General features: G+C 38.2%; 1 protein-coding gene across 3 annotated transcripts in view; it reads left to right on the top strand.

Moving 5' to 3' along the window:
- Positions 1-19,304, top strand: part of BZW2 (basic leucine zipper and W2 domains 2) — a 36,323-nt gene that overhangs the window by 3,292 nt on the left and 13,727 nt on the right. For 2 of the 3 annotated variants that reach the window (XM_010144944.1, XM_010144943.1), the window contains exons 2-7: positions 3,333-3,509; positions 4,674-4,777; positions 7,477-7,542; positions 13,776-13,911; positions 17,352-17,461; positions 19,147-19,304. The exon at positions 19,147-19,304 is cut by the window's right edge and continues 1 nt beyond it. In XM_010144944.1, coding sequence (XP_010143246.1) covers positions 3,333-3,509; positions 4,674-4,777; positions 7,477-7,542; positions 13,776-13,911; positions 17,352-17,461; positions 19,147-19,304 — 751 coding nt within the window. The remainder of the gene's footprint in view (positions 1-3,332; positions 3,510-4,673; positions 4,778-7,476; positions 7,543-13,775; positions 13,912-17,351; positions 17,462-19,146) is intronic. The other variant, XM_010144942.1, reaches the window with a different exon arrangement.

Below are 19,304 nucleotides of genomic sequence, written 5' to 3'. Positions count from 1 at the left end.
CACTACAAAAAGCTTCCCAAAATGTAATAAGAATAAACAGTGCACATTCTTTAAACCAAGCTGACAGGCGGTACTTGAGACCAAACTTTGTTCCTGTGATATGGATGGCACAGAATTAATATCTGCTAAAAAATGGTGCAGAAAGGTAAATGTCAGCATAAAAAAGCTAAGCAAAATTGTGCATATTACTTTCTTTCAGGAAGAAATTTATCTAGTTAGAAGTCAGTATTAACTCGAAGTCAGAAGAGGAGCCAAACAGGGCATCTCATTTTGCTTTCACGGAAATCCAATTGTTGGCCTTTTGTTGAGGAGTTAAGATTAATTCTTAAGCAGATGGCTATAAATGTACTTTGTTATTTCCTTAGAAGCAAAAGAGGGGAAATAAGGATCTGGGAACATGGTGAAAATGAAAAGCTGTGTGTAGCACTGCAGTGTTGGATAATTGATGTATCACATCAACAACTACACCTGCCTCCACTACCCGTGATTAAAACTGGGCATGTTTTGTAATTGTAATAGATACTTGACAGTCAATGTACTGTTACCACTTCTTGATGATGGCTTCTTACCCTGTTGTACTACATAAGCATATTCATCTTCAGTACATTAGCTTGGTAGGAAAATGTTTCAATAAAATTATAAATCATTTTTCATGCAGTGAGTTCACTTCCTCTTCCTGTATAAATTTTTAGCTTGTGATAGACAAGAAAATAGTAGGGTACAGTAGATGAGAGGAGGATTTCTGGGACAGGAGAAAAATATCTTTAAAATAGCTAGGAAATAATTATGGTATTTGTGTTTGTACTGAGCACTGTGTACCCATGATACCAAGCATGTAACACTTTTCAGTTTAGATGTGAACATCTTAAATTTTTAGACAAAATATATTTGAAAAAGTAAAATAGGATTTTTTTTTTAATTCCTTTCTTAAGACAGAACTCTGTCGTCTTACTGGTTAATGAGTAATCAAGCATTTTTTTTTTACCCGGCAAATAATACATACTTTTGTGGTAACTCAAAAGAGAATAATTATACTCGGATACTTGTTTATGGATGGAGCTGGGTTTCCTGCGCACAAATAAAACTGCCTCAAATACTTACCCTTACTTCAGTAAAAGGCTTGTTTGTTTTGGGTTGGTTGGTTTGTTGCTTATTCCGGATTGTTTTCGTACTTCAAGTCAGGTGAAAGCTGCAACTGAGTGTTTGGTAGCCAATCTCATAGCTCGGATAGGATTCAAGTAGTATGCTTCTCCATAGGCATTTCCCCAAAGCAAAGGCACATCCTTCAGTTTCCCTGCTCGAACCTCTCATGTTTGTCCACCATTTGCATGCCCTGCAGATATGAGAGATAGTTACTCAAATGGCAGTCTCCAGATATTCATCACAGCTGGAAGTCAAGGCAATGCAGCTGAGAGCCTGAATATCTCCAAGGTCTAGGGTGGAGTAAAAGCCTGGGAAGAAGCTGCTTGCAGTCCAGAGAAGTGATATATTGAGTAGCTTATTGTGTGACAAGAGCGTTGTAGGAGAGAAGCTAGATTGACACTGTTTGTGTTCACCGTTTTAGGGTAAGTTGGGGTTGGGAGCAGGTCGTTTCACAGTCACGTATATGGAGTTGAGTAATCCTCAGCTTTGGTCTGAGGAGGTCAGATCTGGGGATGGGGCAGCAAGCCATATGTAGATGGGTGATAAAGTCAACAAGCAGCTAAAAGCTAGGCATAGCATAGAATTTCTGGAAAATATGGTGTGGCATCATTTTTTGAGTGCTTCTGAGCGCTTGACAGACAGCCCTGGAGATGCCATTGGCTGTGTGCTGCCAGGCTCCTTGGAAGGACCAGTTCACTGGTCCCCTGAGCTTCCCAGGACAGTGGGACAGTGAGAGGAAGGGACTGCAGTGTATCTGCCTTCCAGATACAATTGTTATGCGGGAAGGGGATGCGTTTGAAGAGGTAGAGAGTGCAAGTGATGCACTGAAGGTGCTGGAATGAATGCAGGGGAACAAGAAGAGAGATTAATTTTCCTGTGTTAGAAATAATAAAGCTAATAAAAGTAGGCATTGTTTGTAGAACAGTTATTTAATTGCAGTAGGACTGTTGTGACAGGAAGAAAGAGCCTAGAGGAAGAAACACTATCAGAATCCAAGGCCGCCTGGTCAGTGGCTGGGATTAAAAGTTGCATGATGAGTTGCAGGGAAAAGAAACCTGCAGCCAGAGAATGTGTAAAGTCTAGAACCTCTTCTCTGAAAAAGTCTGCAAAAGTGGCAGCTGGCATGTTTCAGACTGCATTAGTGCATGTTTAGATGGAAATTTTACCAATCCTCATTGATCTTAATAACTAAAAATCTCTGGATTTATCCACTGAGTATAATAGGTGCAGGTTTTTTTAGGAACTTGTATCAACATTTGTGTCAGTAGGTGGTTAAAAAACTAGTTTTGTTTTTGAGTGCCATGGAACAGCTCACAGTTTTGTTTCTGAAGTTCAAAGTTATTTTGACAGGAACAGGCATTTCATATGCGCCCTTATATAAAGCCAAGACTTGTTTTGTTAAGAAGCTTCAAGTATCTGTGGTAAGCTGTTAACAGCCTGCAAGAAGCAGCAGCAGGAGGTATGGGTAAATCTACCTGGCTTTATCTGGAGGTTGCAGTTACGTCTATTGTGGCTCATGGCCTTGACACAGGGAAGTTGTCTGGGTCAGGCTGTACCTTAATCGAGTTCAATTAGGGACAGCTGTAGAAAATGTGAGTGCTGCATTTCTGTGTTCCTAGTGCTGCTTAAGTTTGTGAATATGAAAGATAAATTCTTAGTTATATTGTTGCCTTATCGTGTGTATGCAGAAAACACTCATATTAATACCTTGATCTCCAGTTTTCCTGAAGACTTGTCTTTCTGAAAGCATTTTAGATTTATGACCATAGGTCTTTAGAGAGAAGTATCAAGAAGTGAAAAATGGAGTGTTTCTACAGTGAGATTATGTGCATGCAACTGACATTCCCTTTACTCTGTGCTCTCCGATTTAGCAATGCCTAATGAAACACACATTCAATATCTTCAAGAGAAGAAATAGTATGAAACTGGAAAACAATTTCAGCATTTGCTTTTCCTCCCCTTTATTTCCATGTTTGTGTGTGTTTTGGTATTAGGGGGATGAGGAGGAGAGGGAAGCAAGGTAAACACTGCAGTAAAAGCCAAACAAACCAACTTGCGGTGTGTTATCAGAATAGGAAGAATATGTTTAGGTGCCATGGTCATTTCAATTGCTGGCTGATAGAGTATTTTAACAGCAAGTTTAAAAACAGGCTCTCTCTACTTTTCCTCCTTCTTTATCTCTGTTGCAGATGAAAAGGAGAAATTTGAACCCACAGTCTTCAGGGATACAATTGTCCAAGGCCTCAATGAAGCTGGGAGTGACCTGGAGGCTATAGCCAAGTTTCTGGATGCAACAGGCTCACGCCTTGATTATCGCCGCTATGCCGACACACTCTTTGATATTTTGGTAGCTGGCAGCATGCTAGGTAACCTGCAGTATACCTGATATGGAATGTTGATGCCTTTCTTCTTTTAACATGCTCTCTGTCTTTACAAAGTGGAAATTATAAACTGTACTACAGTTTCACTTGTCTAGATACTTCTTGCATGTTGTATCACAGCAATATTGTTTGCAGTGCAGTAATACCTGGGGACTTGACTGTGTGAGGCATTCTGCAAATATCACAAAAAATGGATACTGCTCTGAGAAGCCTTCAGTCTGAGCTGCAACAGCATATAAATGCAACAGCAAAGAAAATGAGAGATACACTAACTAGGGGGAACAGAGGAATTTATTAGCTTGAAAAGGTGGAATACATCTCTCCAGGTTATTAGCTGTTACAAAGCTTGCTTTGTTGACATTGCAACAAAGGCTAGCTAAGAGAAGTGAAGGATAACGAGGAGTGCTTTGTGGATATTCATGGAGCATTTCTTCCAGGTTATCAGTGACAGCTTCAGCAGACATGTGTCTTTCCTCTTGCCCTCTGTATTTTGAGTAAGTTGGCTCTTTTTACTGGTCAAGTTGGTTTGATTCCTGCTTCCTGCTCTTTGGTATGTAAGAAGAAAAGATGTTTTTGTAAGACTTGAGGTAATGCAGGAAACAAAAGCTGGTGGAAATATTTAGGAAAAAAGCTCTTTAACAAAATGAGCCAGGAGAAACCTCTTACAGCGGTGTTTTGAATGTTTACAAGGACCTGGTAAGCATTAGAGGGGTTAGGGGCACATTCCAAGTCCTCGAATTAGCAGCAGAGTGCTAATACTTTTCTCTTTGGAAAGGATTTACACTATTGTGGTGTTTAAAGGAGTAGTTAAAATATGCACAAAGGTTATGCTCCAACCCATACTTATTTGGACACTCTCAGTGCTCTGAAAAACAGCTGAGATTCCTTGGTGTGAACTGAATCTCTCAGTCCTATGAAATCTTTATGATCTAAGGTGCAGCATATCAGCTGCCTCTCTCCGGTGCCACCACAGCCCTGCAAAGCTTGGTCACTTTCTGTTCCCCCCTCTCCCCTGCTAGCTCTTACCTCTGTCTTTTGCCTCAGGGATACTAACATGAGACTTACTAGGCTTGTTAAATCTTATGATTATAGAAATCCTCTAAAATGATAAATTGTCTCTTGCCTTATTTTTTTCTTTCTTTCTTTTAGCACCTGGAGGCACACGCATAGATGACAATGACAAGACCAAGATGACCAACCACTGTGTATTTTCTGCAGATGAAGATCATGATGCCATCCGCAATTATGCTCAGGTCAGTAAAGGTGTGCTTGATTACTGCTTTCCATTTATGTGTCGAAAGGGATTACAGTGGAACATCTGCAGACTGTCTAGGCTGCAATAGGCTAGTTACAGGGCAATTGAAAATCCAGTTAACCAGTAATCTGCCTTAACCTGTAAATTTTAGGTAAACAAACAGGGTGTCTAAGATAACCTGATCACAGCTGGCAATGCTTTCTTTTACAGAAAGCAGTCTTATTTCTGTCTGCTGTTTGTTCCGTATATGTTTAGACACCATCCTTATTATTTTTGTTGACCTTTTCTGTATGCAGCCTGAAAGATTTGTATGAACATATTTTAGAAACACATAAGTATATGAATGACAAAAAATGCAAAGTTCACACCTCCAACCTTTAGTTGTATAACTAGTTAGGAATTGGGTATATATTTCAAGAGCTTTCATTTCGCCTGCATATGTGATACATAATTTCTTTTTGCAGGAATAATGCTTGCACAAATAGACCTATGTGAAATGAACACAAAAAAGCAATGAAGCCTAAAACACTGTTGAAGAGAAGCTAACATTGCATAACTCCTTAATGGAAGATAATAATTATGTGAGAATATACAACAAGAATTCTGTTGAAAGTTCAAAGTCGTTCATGCAGTTCTGGGTGCAAGTAGGATTGCATAAAAATGCAATACGATTGAAACTCCCATATGTCAAAAGTCTATTGTTACTTAAATAACATTTACCTTTTTAAATAACTAGCCACTATTGGGATGCTGGAGACAGTGAAAGCATAAAAGCCACTGTCCCTGCTAAAGTGTTGAGGGTGCTAAGGTGCAGAATAGGTGCATGGCTGATTTAAAAGGTGCTGGGATCAGAGTCTGCATCAGTAACAGATGTTGGCTAAACAGCGGAAAGCTCCTTTAAAAACACGTCTTTGACTATCTGAAGTAAAATATACTTATTTCTGGAAAGGGATATACTGATATACTGTGTATATCAGCTTCACCATCTCTTAAAAACAGGGTATTCTACTTCAGGGAAATCTCTGTTACTGGGAAAAGCATTGATTCTGTCTTTTTGAATTTTAATGTTTTGGAAATAAAAATTGGCAGCACCAGTCCTCCAAGGAGTAATTAAAGTGAAAGGCTGTATGTTGGAAAATGGAAAGAAAGGCTTCAGTATTTGAAGCAGTGGAATTTTCAGTATTCTCTGCATTTCAAAACAAAAGCTACCAAAATAAGTCAATATTTTATAGTTGATGCTTAAAGAGATGTATCTTTTATAGACCTTACCGGGTTTTTTTGTGTAGTGGGAAATAGAGCTCTTACTGTATTATGAAAAAGTGGAGTTAGGCTAAAACAGTGTGTAGAGCTTCCTTCTAGTTAATTTATTTTGACTCCCAACTGAGCCAGTCACATGGCTGTTTTTTGTGGTTTAAGGCATGGAAACAATTCAGAATGAAAGGTCTTAAAGAAAAAAGACTTAAGTGTTGATATTTTAGCAGATCATTTGCTTATGAAATGCTTCTGTCATTTACAGGGGCTTACAAAATATACAGATTTTTTGTTTGGAAATGTGAACAAGATACTAGCTTACATGTTCATCTTACACCTTATTTTACAACTTAATCTATTAGAATTCTGCCTCTCTCTGCCTCTCAGCATGGCCATACCTTGATTTTTCACTTTTTCGGAGCCAAAATACTATGATTTAGGATGTTTGGGTACATTTTATGTTTTCTGAAAAGTGAACTGAAACTCTCTAAAGTTAATTTCTAACCCGCTGCCATCCAGCCTGATATAATGCCATGTGTTCCCCATATAAACCTTTTTACCTGTGACAGTGAGTCATATGTTTTCTGCTCTTTGTACAGTAGTGAGACCAGTGATTTAATTTTTTGCCCCTCGGCTTATCCATCTGAATGCACCCTGCCCTTGTGCTGCTTCTGCTTTCATAATCTGTGGTTGCATGATGGGAAACAAATGGTAAAAACTGGAGAACAAGTGTTTCCTAGAATATACTTACTGTAAAAGTTTTGACAAATGTTCTTCCTCTTTCTATGGCAGTAGTGTGTTTTGTTGTAAGCGTTTATGTTAGTGGATTTGACAAAGATTTTGCATCTGTTGAAGATGCCCAGCAGTGCTACCTGACCGCCTCGCTCCATCGGCTCACAGCTGACAACTTCCCCGGAGAACTCTATTACCAGGAGAAGGGTGCAGAGTTAACCTCCTTCTCCTTTCCCTTGCTTTTGACCTATGGCTAGAGTGAGAAGTAGAGAGGGAATAAAATTTTGAGAAATAGGAAAAAGGCTTTCAAACCGCAGTAAATTCTCTCATTGAAACATGGCTCTGTGAAGCAAGAATTGAAAAACATTTACTTCTCAACATTGTGAACAAGCTAATAGAGAAGGGTGTTTTGTGGTCTGATATGAGACAGACAGCACAACAGGTAACTGCAGAAATACTATTCTGCTGGCTGCTTATTTCCTGGAAGCAATGACTAAAGAAAAACTGTGCAATGAAATATTAGAGTTTGAGAAGCCAGCAGTGCTTCCTACTTTTTCTTTTCTGCTGTGGAGATAATAAAATATCTTATTATGGATTAGTCAAAGATATTCTTTATGGATTTTGTATTGGCAGTCTTGTTTCCCTTTCCCTTTTTTTTAAAGGATTGCTGCAATTGCTATGGGTTTTTTTAAGTTAATCTGTGTTTATCTTTAGGTCTTCAATAAACTTATCAGGAGATACAAGTATCTGGAGAAAGCATTTGAAGATGAAATCAAAAAGGTAATGTTGGTGGGAGTATCCTCTTGAGTGTCATTATTTTGTACTGTAGGTGTAATATAATTGTATACATACGAATGCAGCACTGTTATGTATTTTATCTAGCTCTACTGGAAAAGAGGATGGAATTTATAGGTGGCAGCTTAAGCCTGCAGATTTAGCTCTGTGGGAATACTGCTGGCAGCACTTGATGGAGGGTAGTTCTGTATCAACATTTACTTTGGTTGCTCTGACCAAACTCATCATCTTATCCCAGGGTTTTTTGTGCAGGACTTTGATATCCTTTGGGGTGTAGCTCTTAATGAGAGGGGTTGTTACTGTCCTCTAGTAGAACAGCTCTCTGTGGTTTTCTTCCATAGAATAAATGCAAGTCTGCTGTGCAGAATGTCTCAATGTATGAGCATTAAACTGCTCCTGTATTGTGGAATGAATCCTAACCACAAGTTGTTGTATTCAAAGCCATAGATATGTGCAGGAGAAAGTAATCAGCACTGGCAGAGTGCTCAGGATTTGCCTGTTAGACTGTAGTGGATATTAGTGAATACTGTTTTATTTTGTGATACTAAATTCTAAGGAGACAGGAGAAACCTGGCTAGAAAGTTTTGCAAAACAAAATGCAGATTTGTTTTCTTTATTTTGAGTTCCCAGAAACACATGTAAGTATCTTTTTCTAATGGCCTGAATAAGCAGTAACTGTGCTATTAACTTACTGTGCTGTAAGTTAATAGGCATGCTGATAATGGCAAAACCTGTCCTGTGACTAAAACACCACATTTGTTAAAAGTGTGTTTCCATGTTATTTTAACATTAGAAAGATTGCTGCAAGGGTCAAGTGAGGGTAAGTCTGGAGCATGATGCCTCATCACCACCTCTTGTGGCTGCATAAATTTGTCTCTGATTTATGCATTCTTGCTCTTGTAGGAGATTATTTTTGTGCTTGTGGCCAGCAGGCCTATTAACTGATGCTGATTGCTCAATACATCATTGTAAAGACCTAAATTTACCTCTATTCCCACACAAATCTGATGTTCCTGCTGTTAATTACTATAATCATTGACATGAGAAGCGCTGACTCATAGCATTCAAGTTTCAGAGAGTGTTCAGCATATTAACCAAATGCCAGTCAATTCAAGCCGCCTCCTCTCTCTTCTGTAAGTTGCTTCATTTTGAATCCTCTTAAGTTTCCAAGGGTTCACTTTGCACACTTTGCGACAAGGTGAGACTATGGTTGATAAAATAATTGAACTCTTTGGTTGAGAAACAAGTGCCTCTAATGTGAAGTTTAGCTGTTAGCTTGAGAGAAAGCAGAAAATTGAGGTACAGTGTGACTGGAGTCATGCCAATCATTTAAAACCACTGGAAGCATCCTAGCCATGGCAGCATGGGGTCAGAGTGGGCTTGTTCACCTTGCAAACTGCAAATCTCAGGTTTATGTACATGCTTTTGTATAGTTTTCAGTGTCAGATTATATCTTTCATGGCACATCACTAGATTAGGTTTGCATAGTGGTCCTAGGCTGAGGGGAAATCTTTCCATCTGACCTTCCATTGCCACCCTTAGTGCTGGTGTGAATCTTGGTGTGGCTTCTGGGGACCTGGCCTTCTGGCACGGGTGCCCGTTGTGCTCTCTTCCTCAGTTATTGCAGTTATTCTGAGAATTAGAAACTAGGAAGGTGGTTGTGAAGGTGTTTGGGCCCATGTATCACACTTGCGCTGTCATGGCCTTCAAACCATTGAGGACTACCTGTAAATGACTTTTGCTTACCTTCTCCCTCCCCTACTTGTCTGAACCCACCAAGTGACTGTCATCTTGATGCTGCTGCTGTTTTTTTAACTATTTAATGCTTTAACCCCTGTGTACAGTAAATTCTATGAGAACAGCTGCTCATAGAGGGTCAGAAGATAGAAAGTTAGTATTTCTAGAAGGTTTTTCTGCAAGATGTAGTTGTTCAAAGATTACCGCAGTTAGTCAGTGGTTAGAAAAGCAAGAGAGCTACTCCTTGGTGGTGTTTTGTGGGTCACTGTCCCAGCAATGAAAGTGATTTTTGGCAGATTCATTAGGCAGCTAGAGCACTTGGGGGAAAATTAGCTCTTCTCACAGAAAAAGTCATGCTGAAAAAACAAGGCAATACCAGCAGTTTCACTCTAAAGCAGATGGCATCAATGGGACTTCCTTTCAAGAGAGATTGTCTTAAATGTTAGCGTTTGTACAAGTACTTGCTTTGTCTTCTAGTTCATAATTTTGTTGCTAGAATATTATTTCCTAGAACCTTTCCTTTTTGTGTGTGCTTCTAGGTGTCAAATATTTTCTATTTTAACTCTCTTACCCCAAAATTGCCAGGGGTAAGTTATTTTTTCTTCTAGTGACATAAGCAAACCATACACCTAAACATTCACATATAAATTTGTGCAAGCAATTTCAACAGAAGACAAAGATGTTTAAGTGCATTGCTCACCTGTTTTTTTGATATAGGCAGCTTAAGTTCATATGAGCACTGTCCACTGTACTGGCATAGTCCTATGACAGCATTTTGCAATATTTTCAGGAAACGTCTCAGTTCAAATTTGTGTTCATCTTTCTTACATATCTATTTCTGTTCATGTCAATGGATTTAGAATGGAATATTATCTGTCTGTAACAGTGTTTGCATGTTTAAGCTGCACTCTGTATAGGTTTTTTATTATCAAAATCAGGATAAAGTATAGATAAGTATATTTTTGGTCTTAAGAGTGGAAAATATCGCTGAGACATATGAGAACATCTGAAGTACTGGTAGATGTTATGAGGTCCTTTGTTCACATTCCTCTTTGCCTAATGAAAGATCCCAAGGTCAAGCTGGGAATTGCAAAATAAGAGACTAACATTGTGAGATCAAATGGGAGTAAACAGAGATGCTTTAAATCAGCTAAATGAAAGTCAAGAAGTATCTGTTGATATGTTAGCTGCCTTCTCCATTGCTGACGACTCAGTGCTGCCTACAGATGAGACAAACTGTCAGGTGCTAAAGACACAGAGCACTTCAGATAACGAAGGTACAAAAAGACCACGCTCTCTGTGTGGATAAAATTCCTTAGTTTTTGCTATTAAGGTTTACAGATTGCAAGAGGAGAGAAGCACTTGCTTTTCTTATATGCTTTCTAATGCTGCATGCGTGTCTTGATTCGTGTATCTTTTATGCCCGGAATTTATGCTTAAAAGACTTTTTCTTTAAAAATAGCATGAAACAGTACATTAGGTCTGGTCTTGTGCTTATTAGGCATTCTGAACTCCCACTGAAATAGGTGGGAGTTCTTATAGCTATGATACAAATACAAAACTGTGAGCCAAAACTGCGCATTTTATGCCTGGAATCGGTCTATGTCTGTAACAAATACAGTAATGCTAGTGCTTGGGTAACAGCAGGAAAGCATCAGGTTGAAGAACTTTCTGTGGGTAGTTTGGTCCTATTCTGAAGTGACTTGGACAGCTTGTGACTTCTGTGCTGAGGTTTGTAATTGTGATGGTAAAAGAAGAGCTCTTAAACTAATCAGCAATAAAAATCTGAAACAACAGCTTCGAACTGAGCATTTTGTTCTTTTTGATTTTTTTTAAGATGGGTTTATTAAAGGTTTTGATTCTTCCTACTACCCAGTCCCCCCCTAAATTAGACTGTGTTTCACAGTTACTTGAAAGTATAGAATAATATCTGTGAATAGCAGAAAATTATATGTACAAGTTTATTTGACCTGCTTTTAAAAAACGGGACTAAAACTAAAATTATGCTAGTAGCACCAACAGCAGTTTAAGCAGTGAGAGACACGTAGAGAGAGGGTTCCTGCTCAAAACGTGACTGCAGTGGGGGTACAGTTTAAGAATACCATCATTCATATTCATGCTAAAAGACTTGCAAGAAGCATATTTCAAAGGACAGGGAAGAGGATGAGGTTGTGAACTTCATAGGTATGTAACTTCAGACCTTCCAAAACGTTTGAACAAAGACAGATTTCTCAAAGTTAGAGCTGATAAATATTTGGATGTTCTTCTCTTAGAATCCTTGTCCACCTTGGACTGCATAACTCTGGCTTTGCAGCTGAATTTCCTTCCATCGTTGCTTTCATGACTCAAATCTGGTGTGGATGGGTATAACTGTTTGTGATCTAATCATTATTGACAAAACCCAGTGGAGGTTACAAGTGTGTCAGAACCTGGTCTGTCATGTTAAAGTAGTCAGTGCGAGCACTTTCTAATCAAAATCATCATCTTATATATGGGAGCAGAAGGAAAAAAAGCAGGCTACACAGAAATCTAAAGCTGTTTCCTCTTTGTTAACTGTCTCGATACTTACAGTAAGAAAAAAAATCAGAATTAGATCTTTTGCTCTTCTCGTGCAGATCTGGTACAACAGTATTGTTGATAAAGCTTGTATAAAGAAAGCTCAAAATCCTGAGGTCTCCATTTTACACTAGGCTTATACTGAAATTCTGTAAAAAATTTTTTCAGTCTTCCCACTAAATGTGGCCCCAGACTCCTTTACCTGCACCGTAATATATCCCACTTAATTGCTGACTTTGGAAATACAGCACACCACTTGTTTCTTATCCATGCAGTTAGAAATAATAATTCCCTTCATCTGCATCCCAGATTTTTGTACACTTTGTGAGTCCCAGTTTGTTGAAATAAAATTACAGCTTCAGATTTTATAGTTTCATATGTTTTTAAGCTAAAACTGCATGTTGTAATCATTTGGCTGAAGCCCACTAAAAAAACCCAAACCCAAATGATTTCTCTGTGGCTGAATCATTCAGGCCTGTGTAAGCTGTAATTTAAAGCTGATGTTATTATGTAAGTAGTACCATATGAATGAGGGTTTTTTCAGTTCTGATCACTGATGCAAAACAGAGCTATTCATAAAACATTGCATGAGTTTTAATAACTTCAATTTGTAAACTGGATTTTTAAAATATCGCTACTTTCAGAAAGCTGTACAGTATGATAAGCTGTGTAGATACCTTGGAGAAGAGCTCTCACTGGCCATGGTAACGAACAAGCCTGGAGATAGGTGATATTCTGTCCCTTTCTATGGGTAGGATTTGGTAATTAAGAAATACCCTTAATTTGGAAACTGAGGGGGAATTTTCCATCAGAATGAGCTGTTCTGCTTTGATTGCATCTGTTGCTCATCAGAAGGTACCTGAGTAAAGTGCTGGTAGCTGACGAAAGAAATGAGAATTCCTTTTTAACTTCCAAAATGCATGTCTGGAGTCTTTTTTTTTTTTCTTATTTTTTTCTTTTTTTGTGGTGACAGTAAATTTCTAATCTATCTTCTGATGGAGTCAGCAGCTTTTTGCAATGAATGGACAGCTTTGCTGTCTAACCCCCTTTTCCCCATCACCCATATTGTGGCTGCTAATAACATCTTAAGTAAACGTTATTGTTAACAGTAGTGCCATAGGCAAATCTCATTTTGCACAACTTTTTTCACGATGTAAAGGAAGAGAGGTGTAATGTACTTCAACATGCTTTGAAATAATTAATTTTAAAATATGAAATTAAGATAATTAAAATAGACTTCATTGTCATTTTTAGACTTTTAAGAGGTAAATATGTAGTTGAGCTCTAGCACTTAGGATGGTGAGATTTGTAATTTTTCCTCTTTCTGTAATTAGTAGTGGGAATGACGAGGTCTTAAAGAAGCTTTTGTTCCTGTCTGCCCTTTGTTAGCTTTATCAAGAATGTCTGAACTTGAAATATATTTCTTATTTTAGCCAATAGAAAAATTGTTGTAATTGTGCTGTGTTCCCTTCTCCGAAAGGAAAATAGGAAACTTTCCCATCCTTTTATTGTTTGCATGAGTTAATAGTTTTTGTAAGCTAGAAAATGAACTGCCACTGTGTGGGGCTTAGTCTAAAATCTGAAGATGTGAATGCGCAGGCTTCTGTCAGCCTGTTGAAATCAGCAAGTCTGTGACCCTGGAATTTCTGTGGGTCTCAAGCCTTTAACAAACACTTTTATTTTTACACATCTATACGTACATTCGGAGAAGACAGGCCTTGCCTCCCTGAGTAAGGCTGTATTTTGCCTGCCTGTGTCCTAATGGAAGGTGAGATTATAAGCAGTCAGTGAAATGACTCTGCTATGCTTCAGGACAGATTTTGGTGTGATTGCTATTAATTATAGTGAGCCTTCTGGAGAAATAAGAACCTGTTATTGTTGCTACGGCTCAAATATATCTTTTTTTTTCTTTGTCTGACCCACAGCTTCTGCTGTTCCTTAAAGCCTTTACTGAGACAGAACAGACAAAGCTGGCAATGCTTTCTGGCATCCTGTTAGCCAATGGGACTCTTCCTGCTACGATTTTAACAAGCCTCTTCACTGACAATATCGTCAAAGAAGGTAATTTTCTGTATGTTCTTATTTTCTTACATTAGCTTTAGTAGGAGTTGTATTTTCTTGCAACGTATTTTATATGTTGGAAGTCTGTAACTCTACAACAGAATTACTATTTTAAAGCAGAAGCATATACAGACAGCAGCAACCAACATACTTCGTGAAATCTATGAAGAGAGCAATCAAACGCAGGAAAAAAGGCAAAAAGAAACCTCAAAGGATTTTTTTATTGTTGGAAGTTCTACATGTGTGCAAAATTGTAGAAAATATGTATTGTGATACTATAAAAGCGTGAAATATAACTTCTGTTCCTGAGATATGTCTACTAGCATTTTTTCAAGTGTTGCCAATATGTTTTGCATGCGATTGTGAAGTGGGACAGAAAGCGTGGGCAAGCCAACTGGATATTGCAGAAGAGAAAAAAGATTAAAATCCTCATTTGCCTTTGTACCAGTAGTGATCAATAATTGATACACTTTTCCATGGACTTGTATTTACCATATGAGTAACCATTCATTCAGTCTTAGCATATAATACCTTTTGGAGATTACTTTTTTCTCTGTTTTTTGAGGGTTTTTATTTAGTTAGTTACATCCATCTATGTTGGAGTCTTTATCTTCCAAATGCTTGCTCAACAATGTCTTTCTTTGCCAGTTACTGACTACCTGGAATAATTGTAAATGCACTGTCAGTGTTCAATGTTTTTCATTAAATTTTTTTGTTTTTCTTAAAGTTATATATTAGCTAAAATGTATACTAACTTACATTTAAAAAAATATTCTAATGTTATATTCTCATTTTCAGCACGCTAAACATTACATTTGTTTTCTAAAAGCTGCAGAAAGAAAAGCCACAGCTGCAGCTTTGCTGTGTCATCACCCACAGCTTTTGGAATCAAAATTTAACTAGGAGAAAATTCAAACAAAAGCACTAATCCATGTCTTAGGGTAATTGCCTGCAATGTTTTTAAATCGGGGTCCGTTCATAGTTACAGGAAGAGGAGAGGCATCTGAAAACTCAAATTTTTAAAACTCATATAGTTTGTTATATTTTAAATTTAACGTTTTAGAAATAAAATTGTCATGTACAAATCCTAGAACAAATTGCAGCTGCATTATGAATTTATGTCTCTAGGAGCCCTAAACTTCTATGAGGTGCTTATATACACTTTTGGTTCTTGGTTTATATATACTAAAAATGTACCCGTGTCAGCATTTGAAGAAAAGATTGTTCAATCAGTGTTCTGGAATAGATCTTTTATGGAAGAATAATTAAAGATGTGAAGATAATTCAAAAACAGGAAAAAGAGCAAGGCTTAGAAGAGGCAGATCATATAAGAATAAACTTGATACTTTCTTTGATTTATGAAAAAACAGTGCTGCAGGCAGGTGAAGTTAAAATACGTAAGGAAGAAATTAGGTGAGCTGAGGGAGTTGTTGATCACCATGGAAATTGTAACACTGGGAAAGATTTGGCTGAAAGTGAGATAAGGGTAGACTGTGCAGGCAGGAGATCTGTCAAGTTCAAGGGCAAATAATTCATTTTAGGATTGCCCTTTTTCACTGTTGTCATTACTTCCACTGTGATGTATAGATGGGAAAAAAAAGGTCTTTTGGAGATGGCTGGCATATTTCTAACAGAGACAGAGAAAGGTCTAGGCAGTGGTGGACCCTCATGAGAGTTACGTGTACCCTTGTCACCCATGCTGAAAAAACGCAAATGCAAAGAGCAGCTGGGGGGTTAATCAGGAAAATGAATGGCTATAGTGACTTTCTGCAAATGGGAGGGGAGGGGGCCGCCCAGGAGGGTGGGAAGTGAAAAAGGGAAAAGCTATTTAAAGGAAAAGACAGTGGCTGCACATGACTAGAGTATAGGAACAGGCCAATGATAAATTTGGGCTGTAAGTTTGAAAACACATGGGTAGTGAAGCCCTTAAGAACGTCCCTCTAATATTGGTACTGGCATAAAACTTGTTTTGTTTTAAGCTAAAACTTGAAAAAGGGTTTAGGACTTGGGTATTGGGACAGTGCTTGGTGACAGCGCCTACTCCATTCAATTTTTGTGTTGAACACATAAACACTTGTTGGATATGCTGGACTGTGTTTGCAGGTTCAGAAATTACAGGTGGAAGCTAGGCATAGGTTCCCTGTTTGACCAGGCTTTGTCAGTCAAGACTAGTCAGCCTACAGTACTTATGACTGCTACATCATGTTGTTTTCACTTGGAACCTGCTGTACAACATGTAAAAACAAGCCCAGCATAGTATTTGCAGGCCTCTGTTGGCGTGGCATTGTGCATCCATGGTTCCATATAGTCCTTCCTTAAGGATTGTGCCTTATGACTAAGCTCTTGAAATATGGTTGCCAAAACTCATAACAGTCAAGATCTGTAATGAATGTTAATGAAGTTTACACTGCTCTGGGAATAATCTCTTCTGTTGTTTGATGACTCATTTAGTCAATGTATCCTAGAAATGAAAAGAATGGATATCTATCTGTAAAGTGGCTAGAAATGACAAAGCTACTTCCTACCAGTCGGTCCCGCCTTGCTCTCTGAGCTTCAGGACTGTTTGGATGTGAAACAGAATTTTAACCTCAGCCGTAGCATAGTATGTCACTATCATTATTGCCACCCTCAATAGCATTGTAGATGTTAAGTGTGAGTGTAGTACGGAGAAGCATAACTGCCCTACAGGGGACCTTCTTCAAGGATGAGCTGGATCTCCATCTCCGAGAACTTTCAGCTTCTTGCAGCTCCCCACACTTGCCAATTGCAGCTGCTGCTCTAGGAATGCATACAGGAGGGAAATAGGAAATGTGAGGCTAGTGGTTTCTTAGCTCCTCTGGGAAAGCTGCGGCTAGTTGAGGTAGAATTTGATGATTTAATGCACAAAGTTGTGCCTTGAGGAAGGAATTTTTCCACTTAAAATTGTATTTGTATCTGCCAGCTTCTAAATGCCTCCTAGGAAGACAGGGTACAGTTACCTTGAAGTTGCAAAGTTACTGAACCCTATTCCAGGACTTGCTAAAAAGCTCTTTGAAGATACTTTTTTTTCCAGTTCTTATCCATGACTGTCCTTTATTATTTTGAGCCTTCTCTTCCTAACTGATTTAATATGTAATTTTTCCTTTTGTGTTGGACTTGGTCTGTAAATTGGGGAGGTAGGAAGAATAATTGCAAAGGAAATCTTTGAACAATCAAGTGGAGGTGGACAATACAGAATGAAAATGTTTTTCAACAATCTAGCGTACTTCAGAAAATTAATACTTCATTAAAGAAAAAAACTCATTAAAGAAAATTGCAGCTCTGTCTGTTTGGTCCCTTTGTCATAAATTTATTTTTCATTCCATGTTCTTGTAACCATTTTGTAACCTTATCATTCGTATAGCCATCTCTAATTTATGTTGAAAATTTCTGAAGCGTGTTTTGTTTCTTTTCTCAAACAGGGATTGCAGCCTCTTTCGCTGTAAAGCTTTTTAAAGCATGGATGGCAGAGAAAGATGCCAATTCTGTTACCTCTGCTTTAAGAAAAGCCAACCTCGATAAGAGATTGCTAGTAAGTACAATGTATTTTCAATAATCCATATCTCTCCTTGGAGAAGAGAAGGCAATAAAATGCAGATGGTATTTTGCTGTAAGCATGTTAACTCCCCTTCGTGGTCACTTAGCATACATAAAATATTTTGAATATCAGCAATATTGTTATGGCTGTAGCACTGATAGAGATTCAGGAATATTAAATACCACATGTTTTTTACATTCTGCCTCTATTTTTCCTGTAGCTAAATACCTTCTAAAAGACTATATATGGAGATTGGAAATTAATTAAATGGGTCTTTTCCTAACTACTGCTAACAAAACACGCATCACCAGCAACTGTGTCTGAGGACTTTGGGGTTTTTTTGAAATAAGTTTTACTTTTATAAATAATAAATATAGGTTTCCAAAGTGACAGTGTTTAAATAGTATGGTGGAAACGCAGTAAGCTGATTTTCTGCAGCCATAGCTGTCTGAGTAGCATAAATGGTCCTGCAGTGACGACAGCAGACCTAGTAGGAGCAATGCAGGAAGGTGTTTTCAGCCTTTGGACTCAAAACCTGCATTCTGGGTTTGTAGCAGTGACCTGAGGTATTTAGAGTATGTAGGAATGTGCAGCAATGTCATGTGCCTTTCTGTCTCAGTGGCTTTCCGAAGATCAGTAGGGATGTTTTTAATCCTCAAAAAGATTGCTGCTGCAATAATCCAATCAAAAGCACTACAACCTGTGCAGCACTGCCGGGAGAATTTCAGCAGTATTTCCTGTTTCTACCGCAGTAATTTATGATTAAGCAAGAATCCTTCAAAAGTGAAGCAGCCTCCCACGCCCCTTCATCTCTTCAGTTTGAAGGTGGTTTTAAGAGTTCAAGTCATAAATAATTTGCCATAAAGCACTGTTTATTAGAGAGGGGAAAAATCAAACCGCATCTTACTTCTATTTCAATCTTGACTGACTTAAACTTTCAGCTGTTGTCTCTCATAATGCCACTATCCTAAATGACTGTAAAGTATCAGATGATGTTGCCTAACATAGATGACTTCATGAAAGTTTCTTCTTAATCTCACTTTCACTAGTAAAAGAAGGGTCTCTTGCTGCTTTGAAAAAAAAAAAAGCAACCAACGCCCCCCATTGAATTAGAAATGCCTACAGGAGTTAACATTAACAGTACATAGTGCATTTTGTGATTTTTGTTAAATCATGCATTAGTGGTAATCATGGCTCAGCAGAGCAGCCACATCAAGCCAGGGTGCCTGAGCCACTTATGTATTGCTAAGTATATTTTTCTTAAGAGTTAAATGTGTGGATGCACTGGGAATGCATGGTAAACGTGCTTTGTGTATAATGGCTCTGCCATCTATCCCTCTGAACTCTGAATCTCAAAAAGGTGTAGTTTCTCTGAGGACTGTTTTGAGCAACATCTTAATCTCACAGCTGTTCATAAGTGCATGCACTTCATGTGGAGTAGGTGTTAGGTTTTTTGCATAACTGGCCATCATTTTTTTCCTCCACTATAATGAAATGGAACAACAAAACACAACAATATGAATAAAGTGTTGACTTTTCCAGTGTTGGTACGACCATTGACTTTTCTTCAGTGAAGTACCGGGTGATTCCCACTGTTCATTCTTAAAAAATGTTCCTTCCATTATGTCAAGAGTCATAGTTGGTTATTTATTTAACAGAGAGCATTCCTGTCTTTTTAGGAACTGTTTCCAGCCAACCGGCAGAATGTGGACCATTTTGCCAAGTATTTTACTGAAGCAGGTCTCAAAGAGCTCTCAGATTTCCTTAGAGTTCAGCAGTCACTGGGGACTCGTAAAGAACTTCAAAAAGAGCTACAGGAACGTCTCTCTCAGGAATG

Source organism: Buceros rhinoceros, unplaced genomic scaffold, assembly GCF_000710305.1.
Source record: "Buceros rhinoceros silvestris isolate BGI_N320 unplaced genomic scaffold, ASM71030v1 scaffold9971, whole genome shotgun sequence".
Classification (NCBI taxonomy): Eukaryota; Metazoa; Chordata; class Aves; order Bucerotiformes; family Bucerotidae; genus Buceros; species Buceros rhinoceros.
Note: the sequence above shows the minus strand (reverse complement) of the source record. Positions and strands in the feature narration are given on the sequence as shown.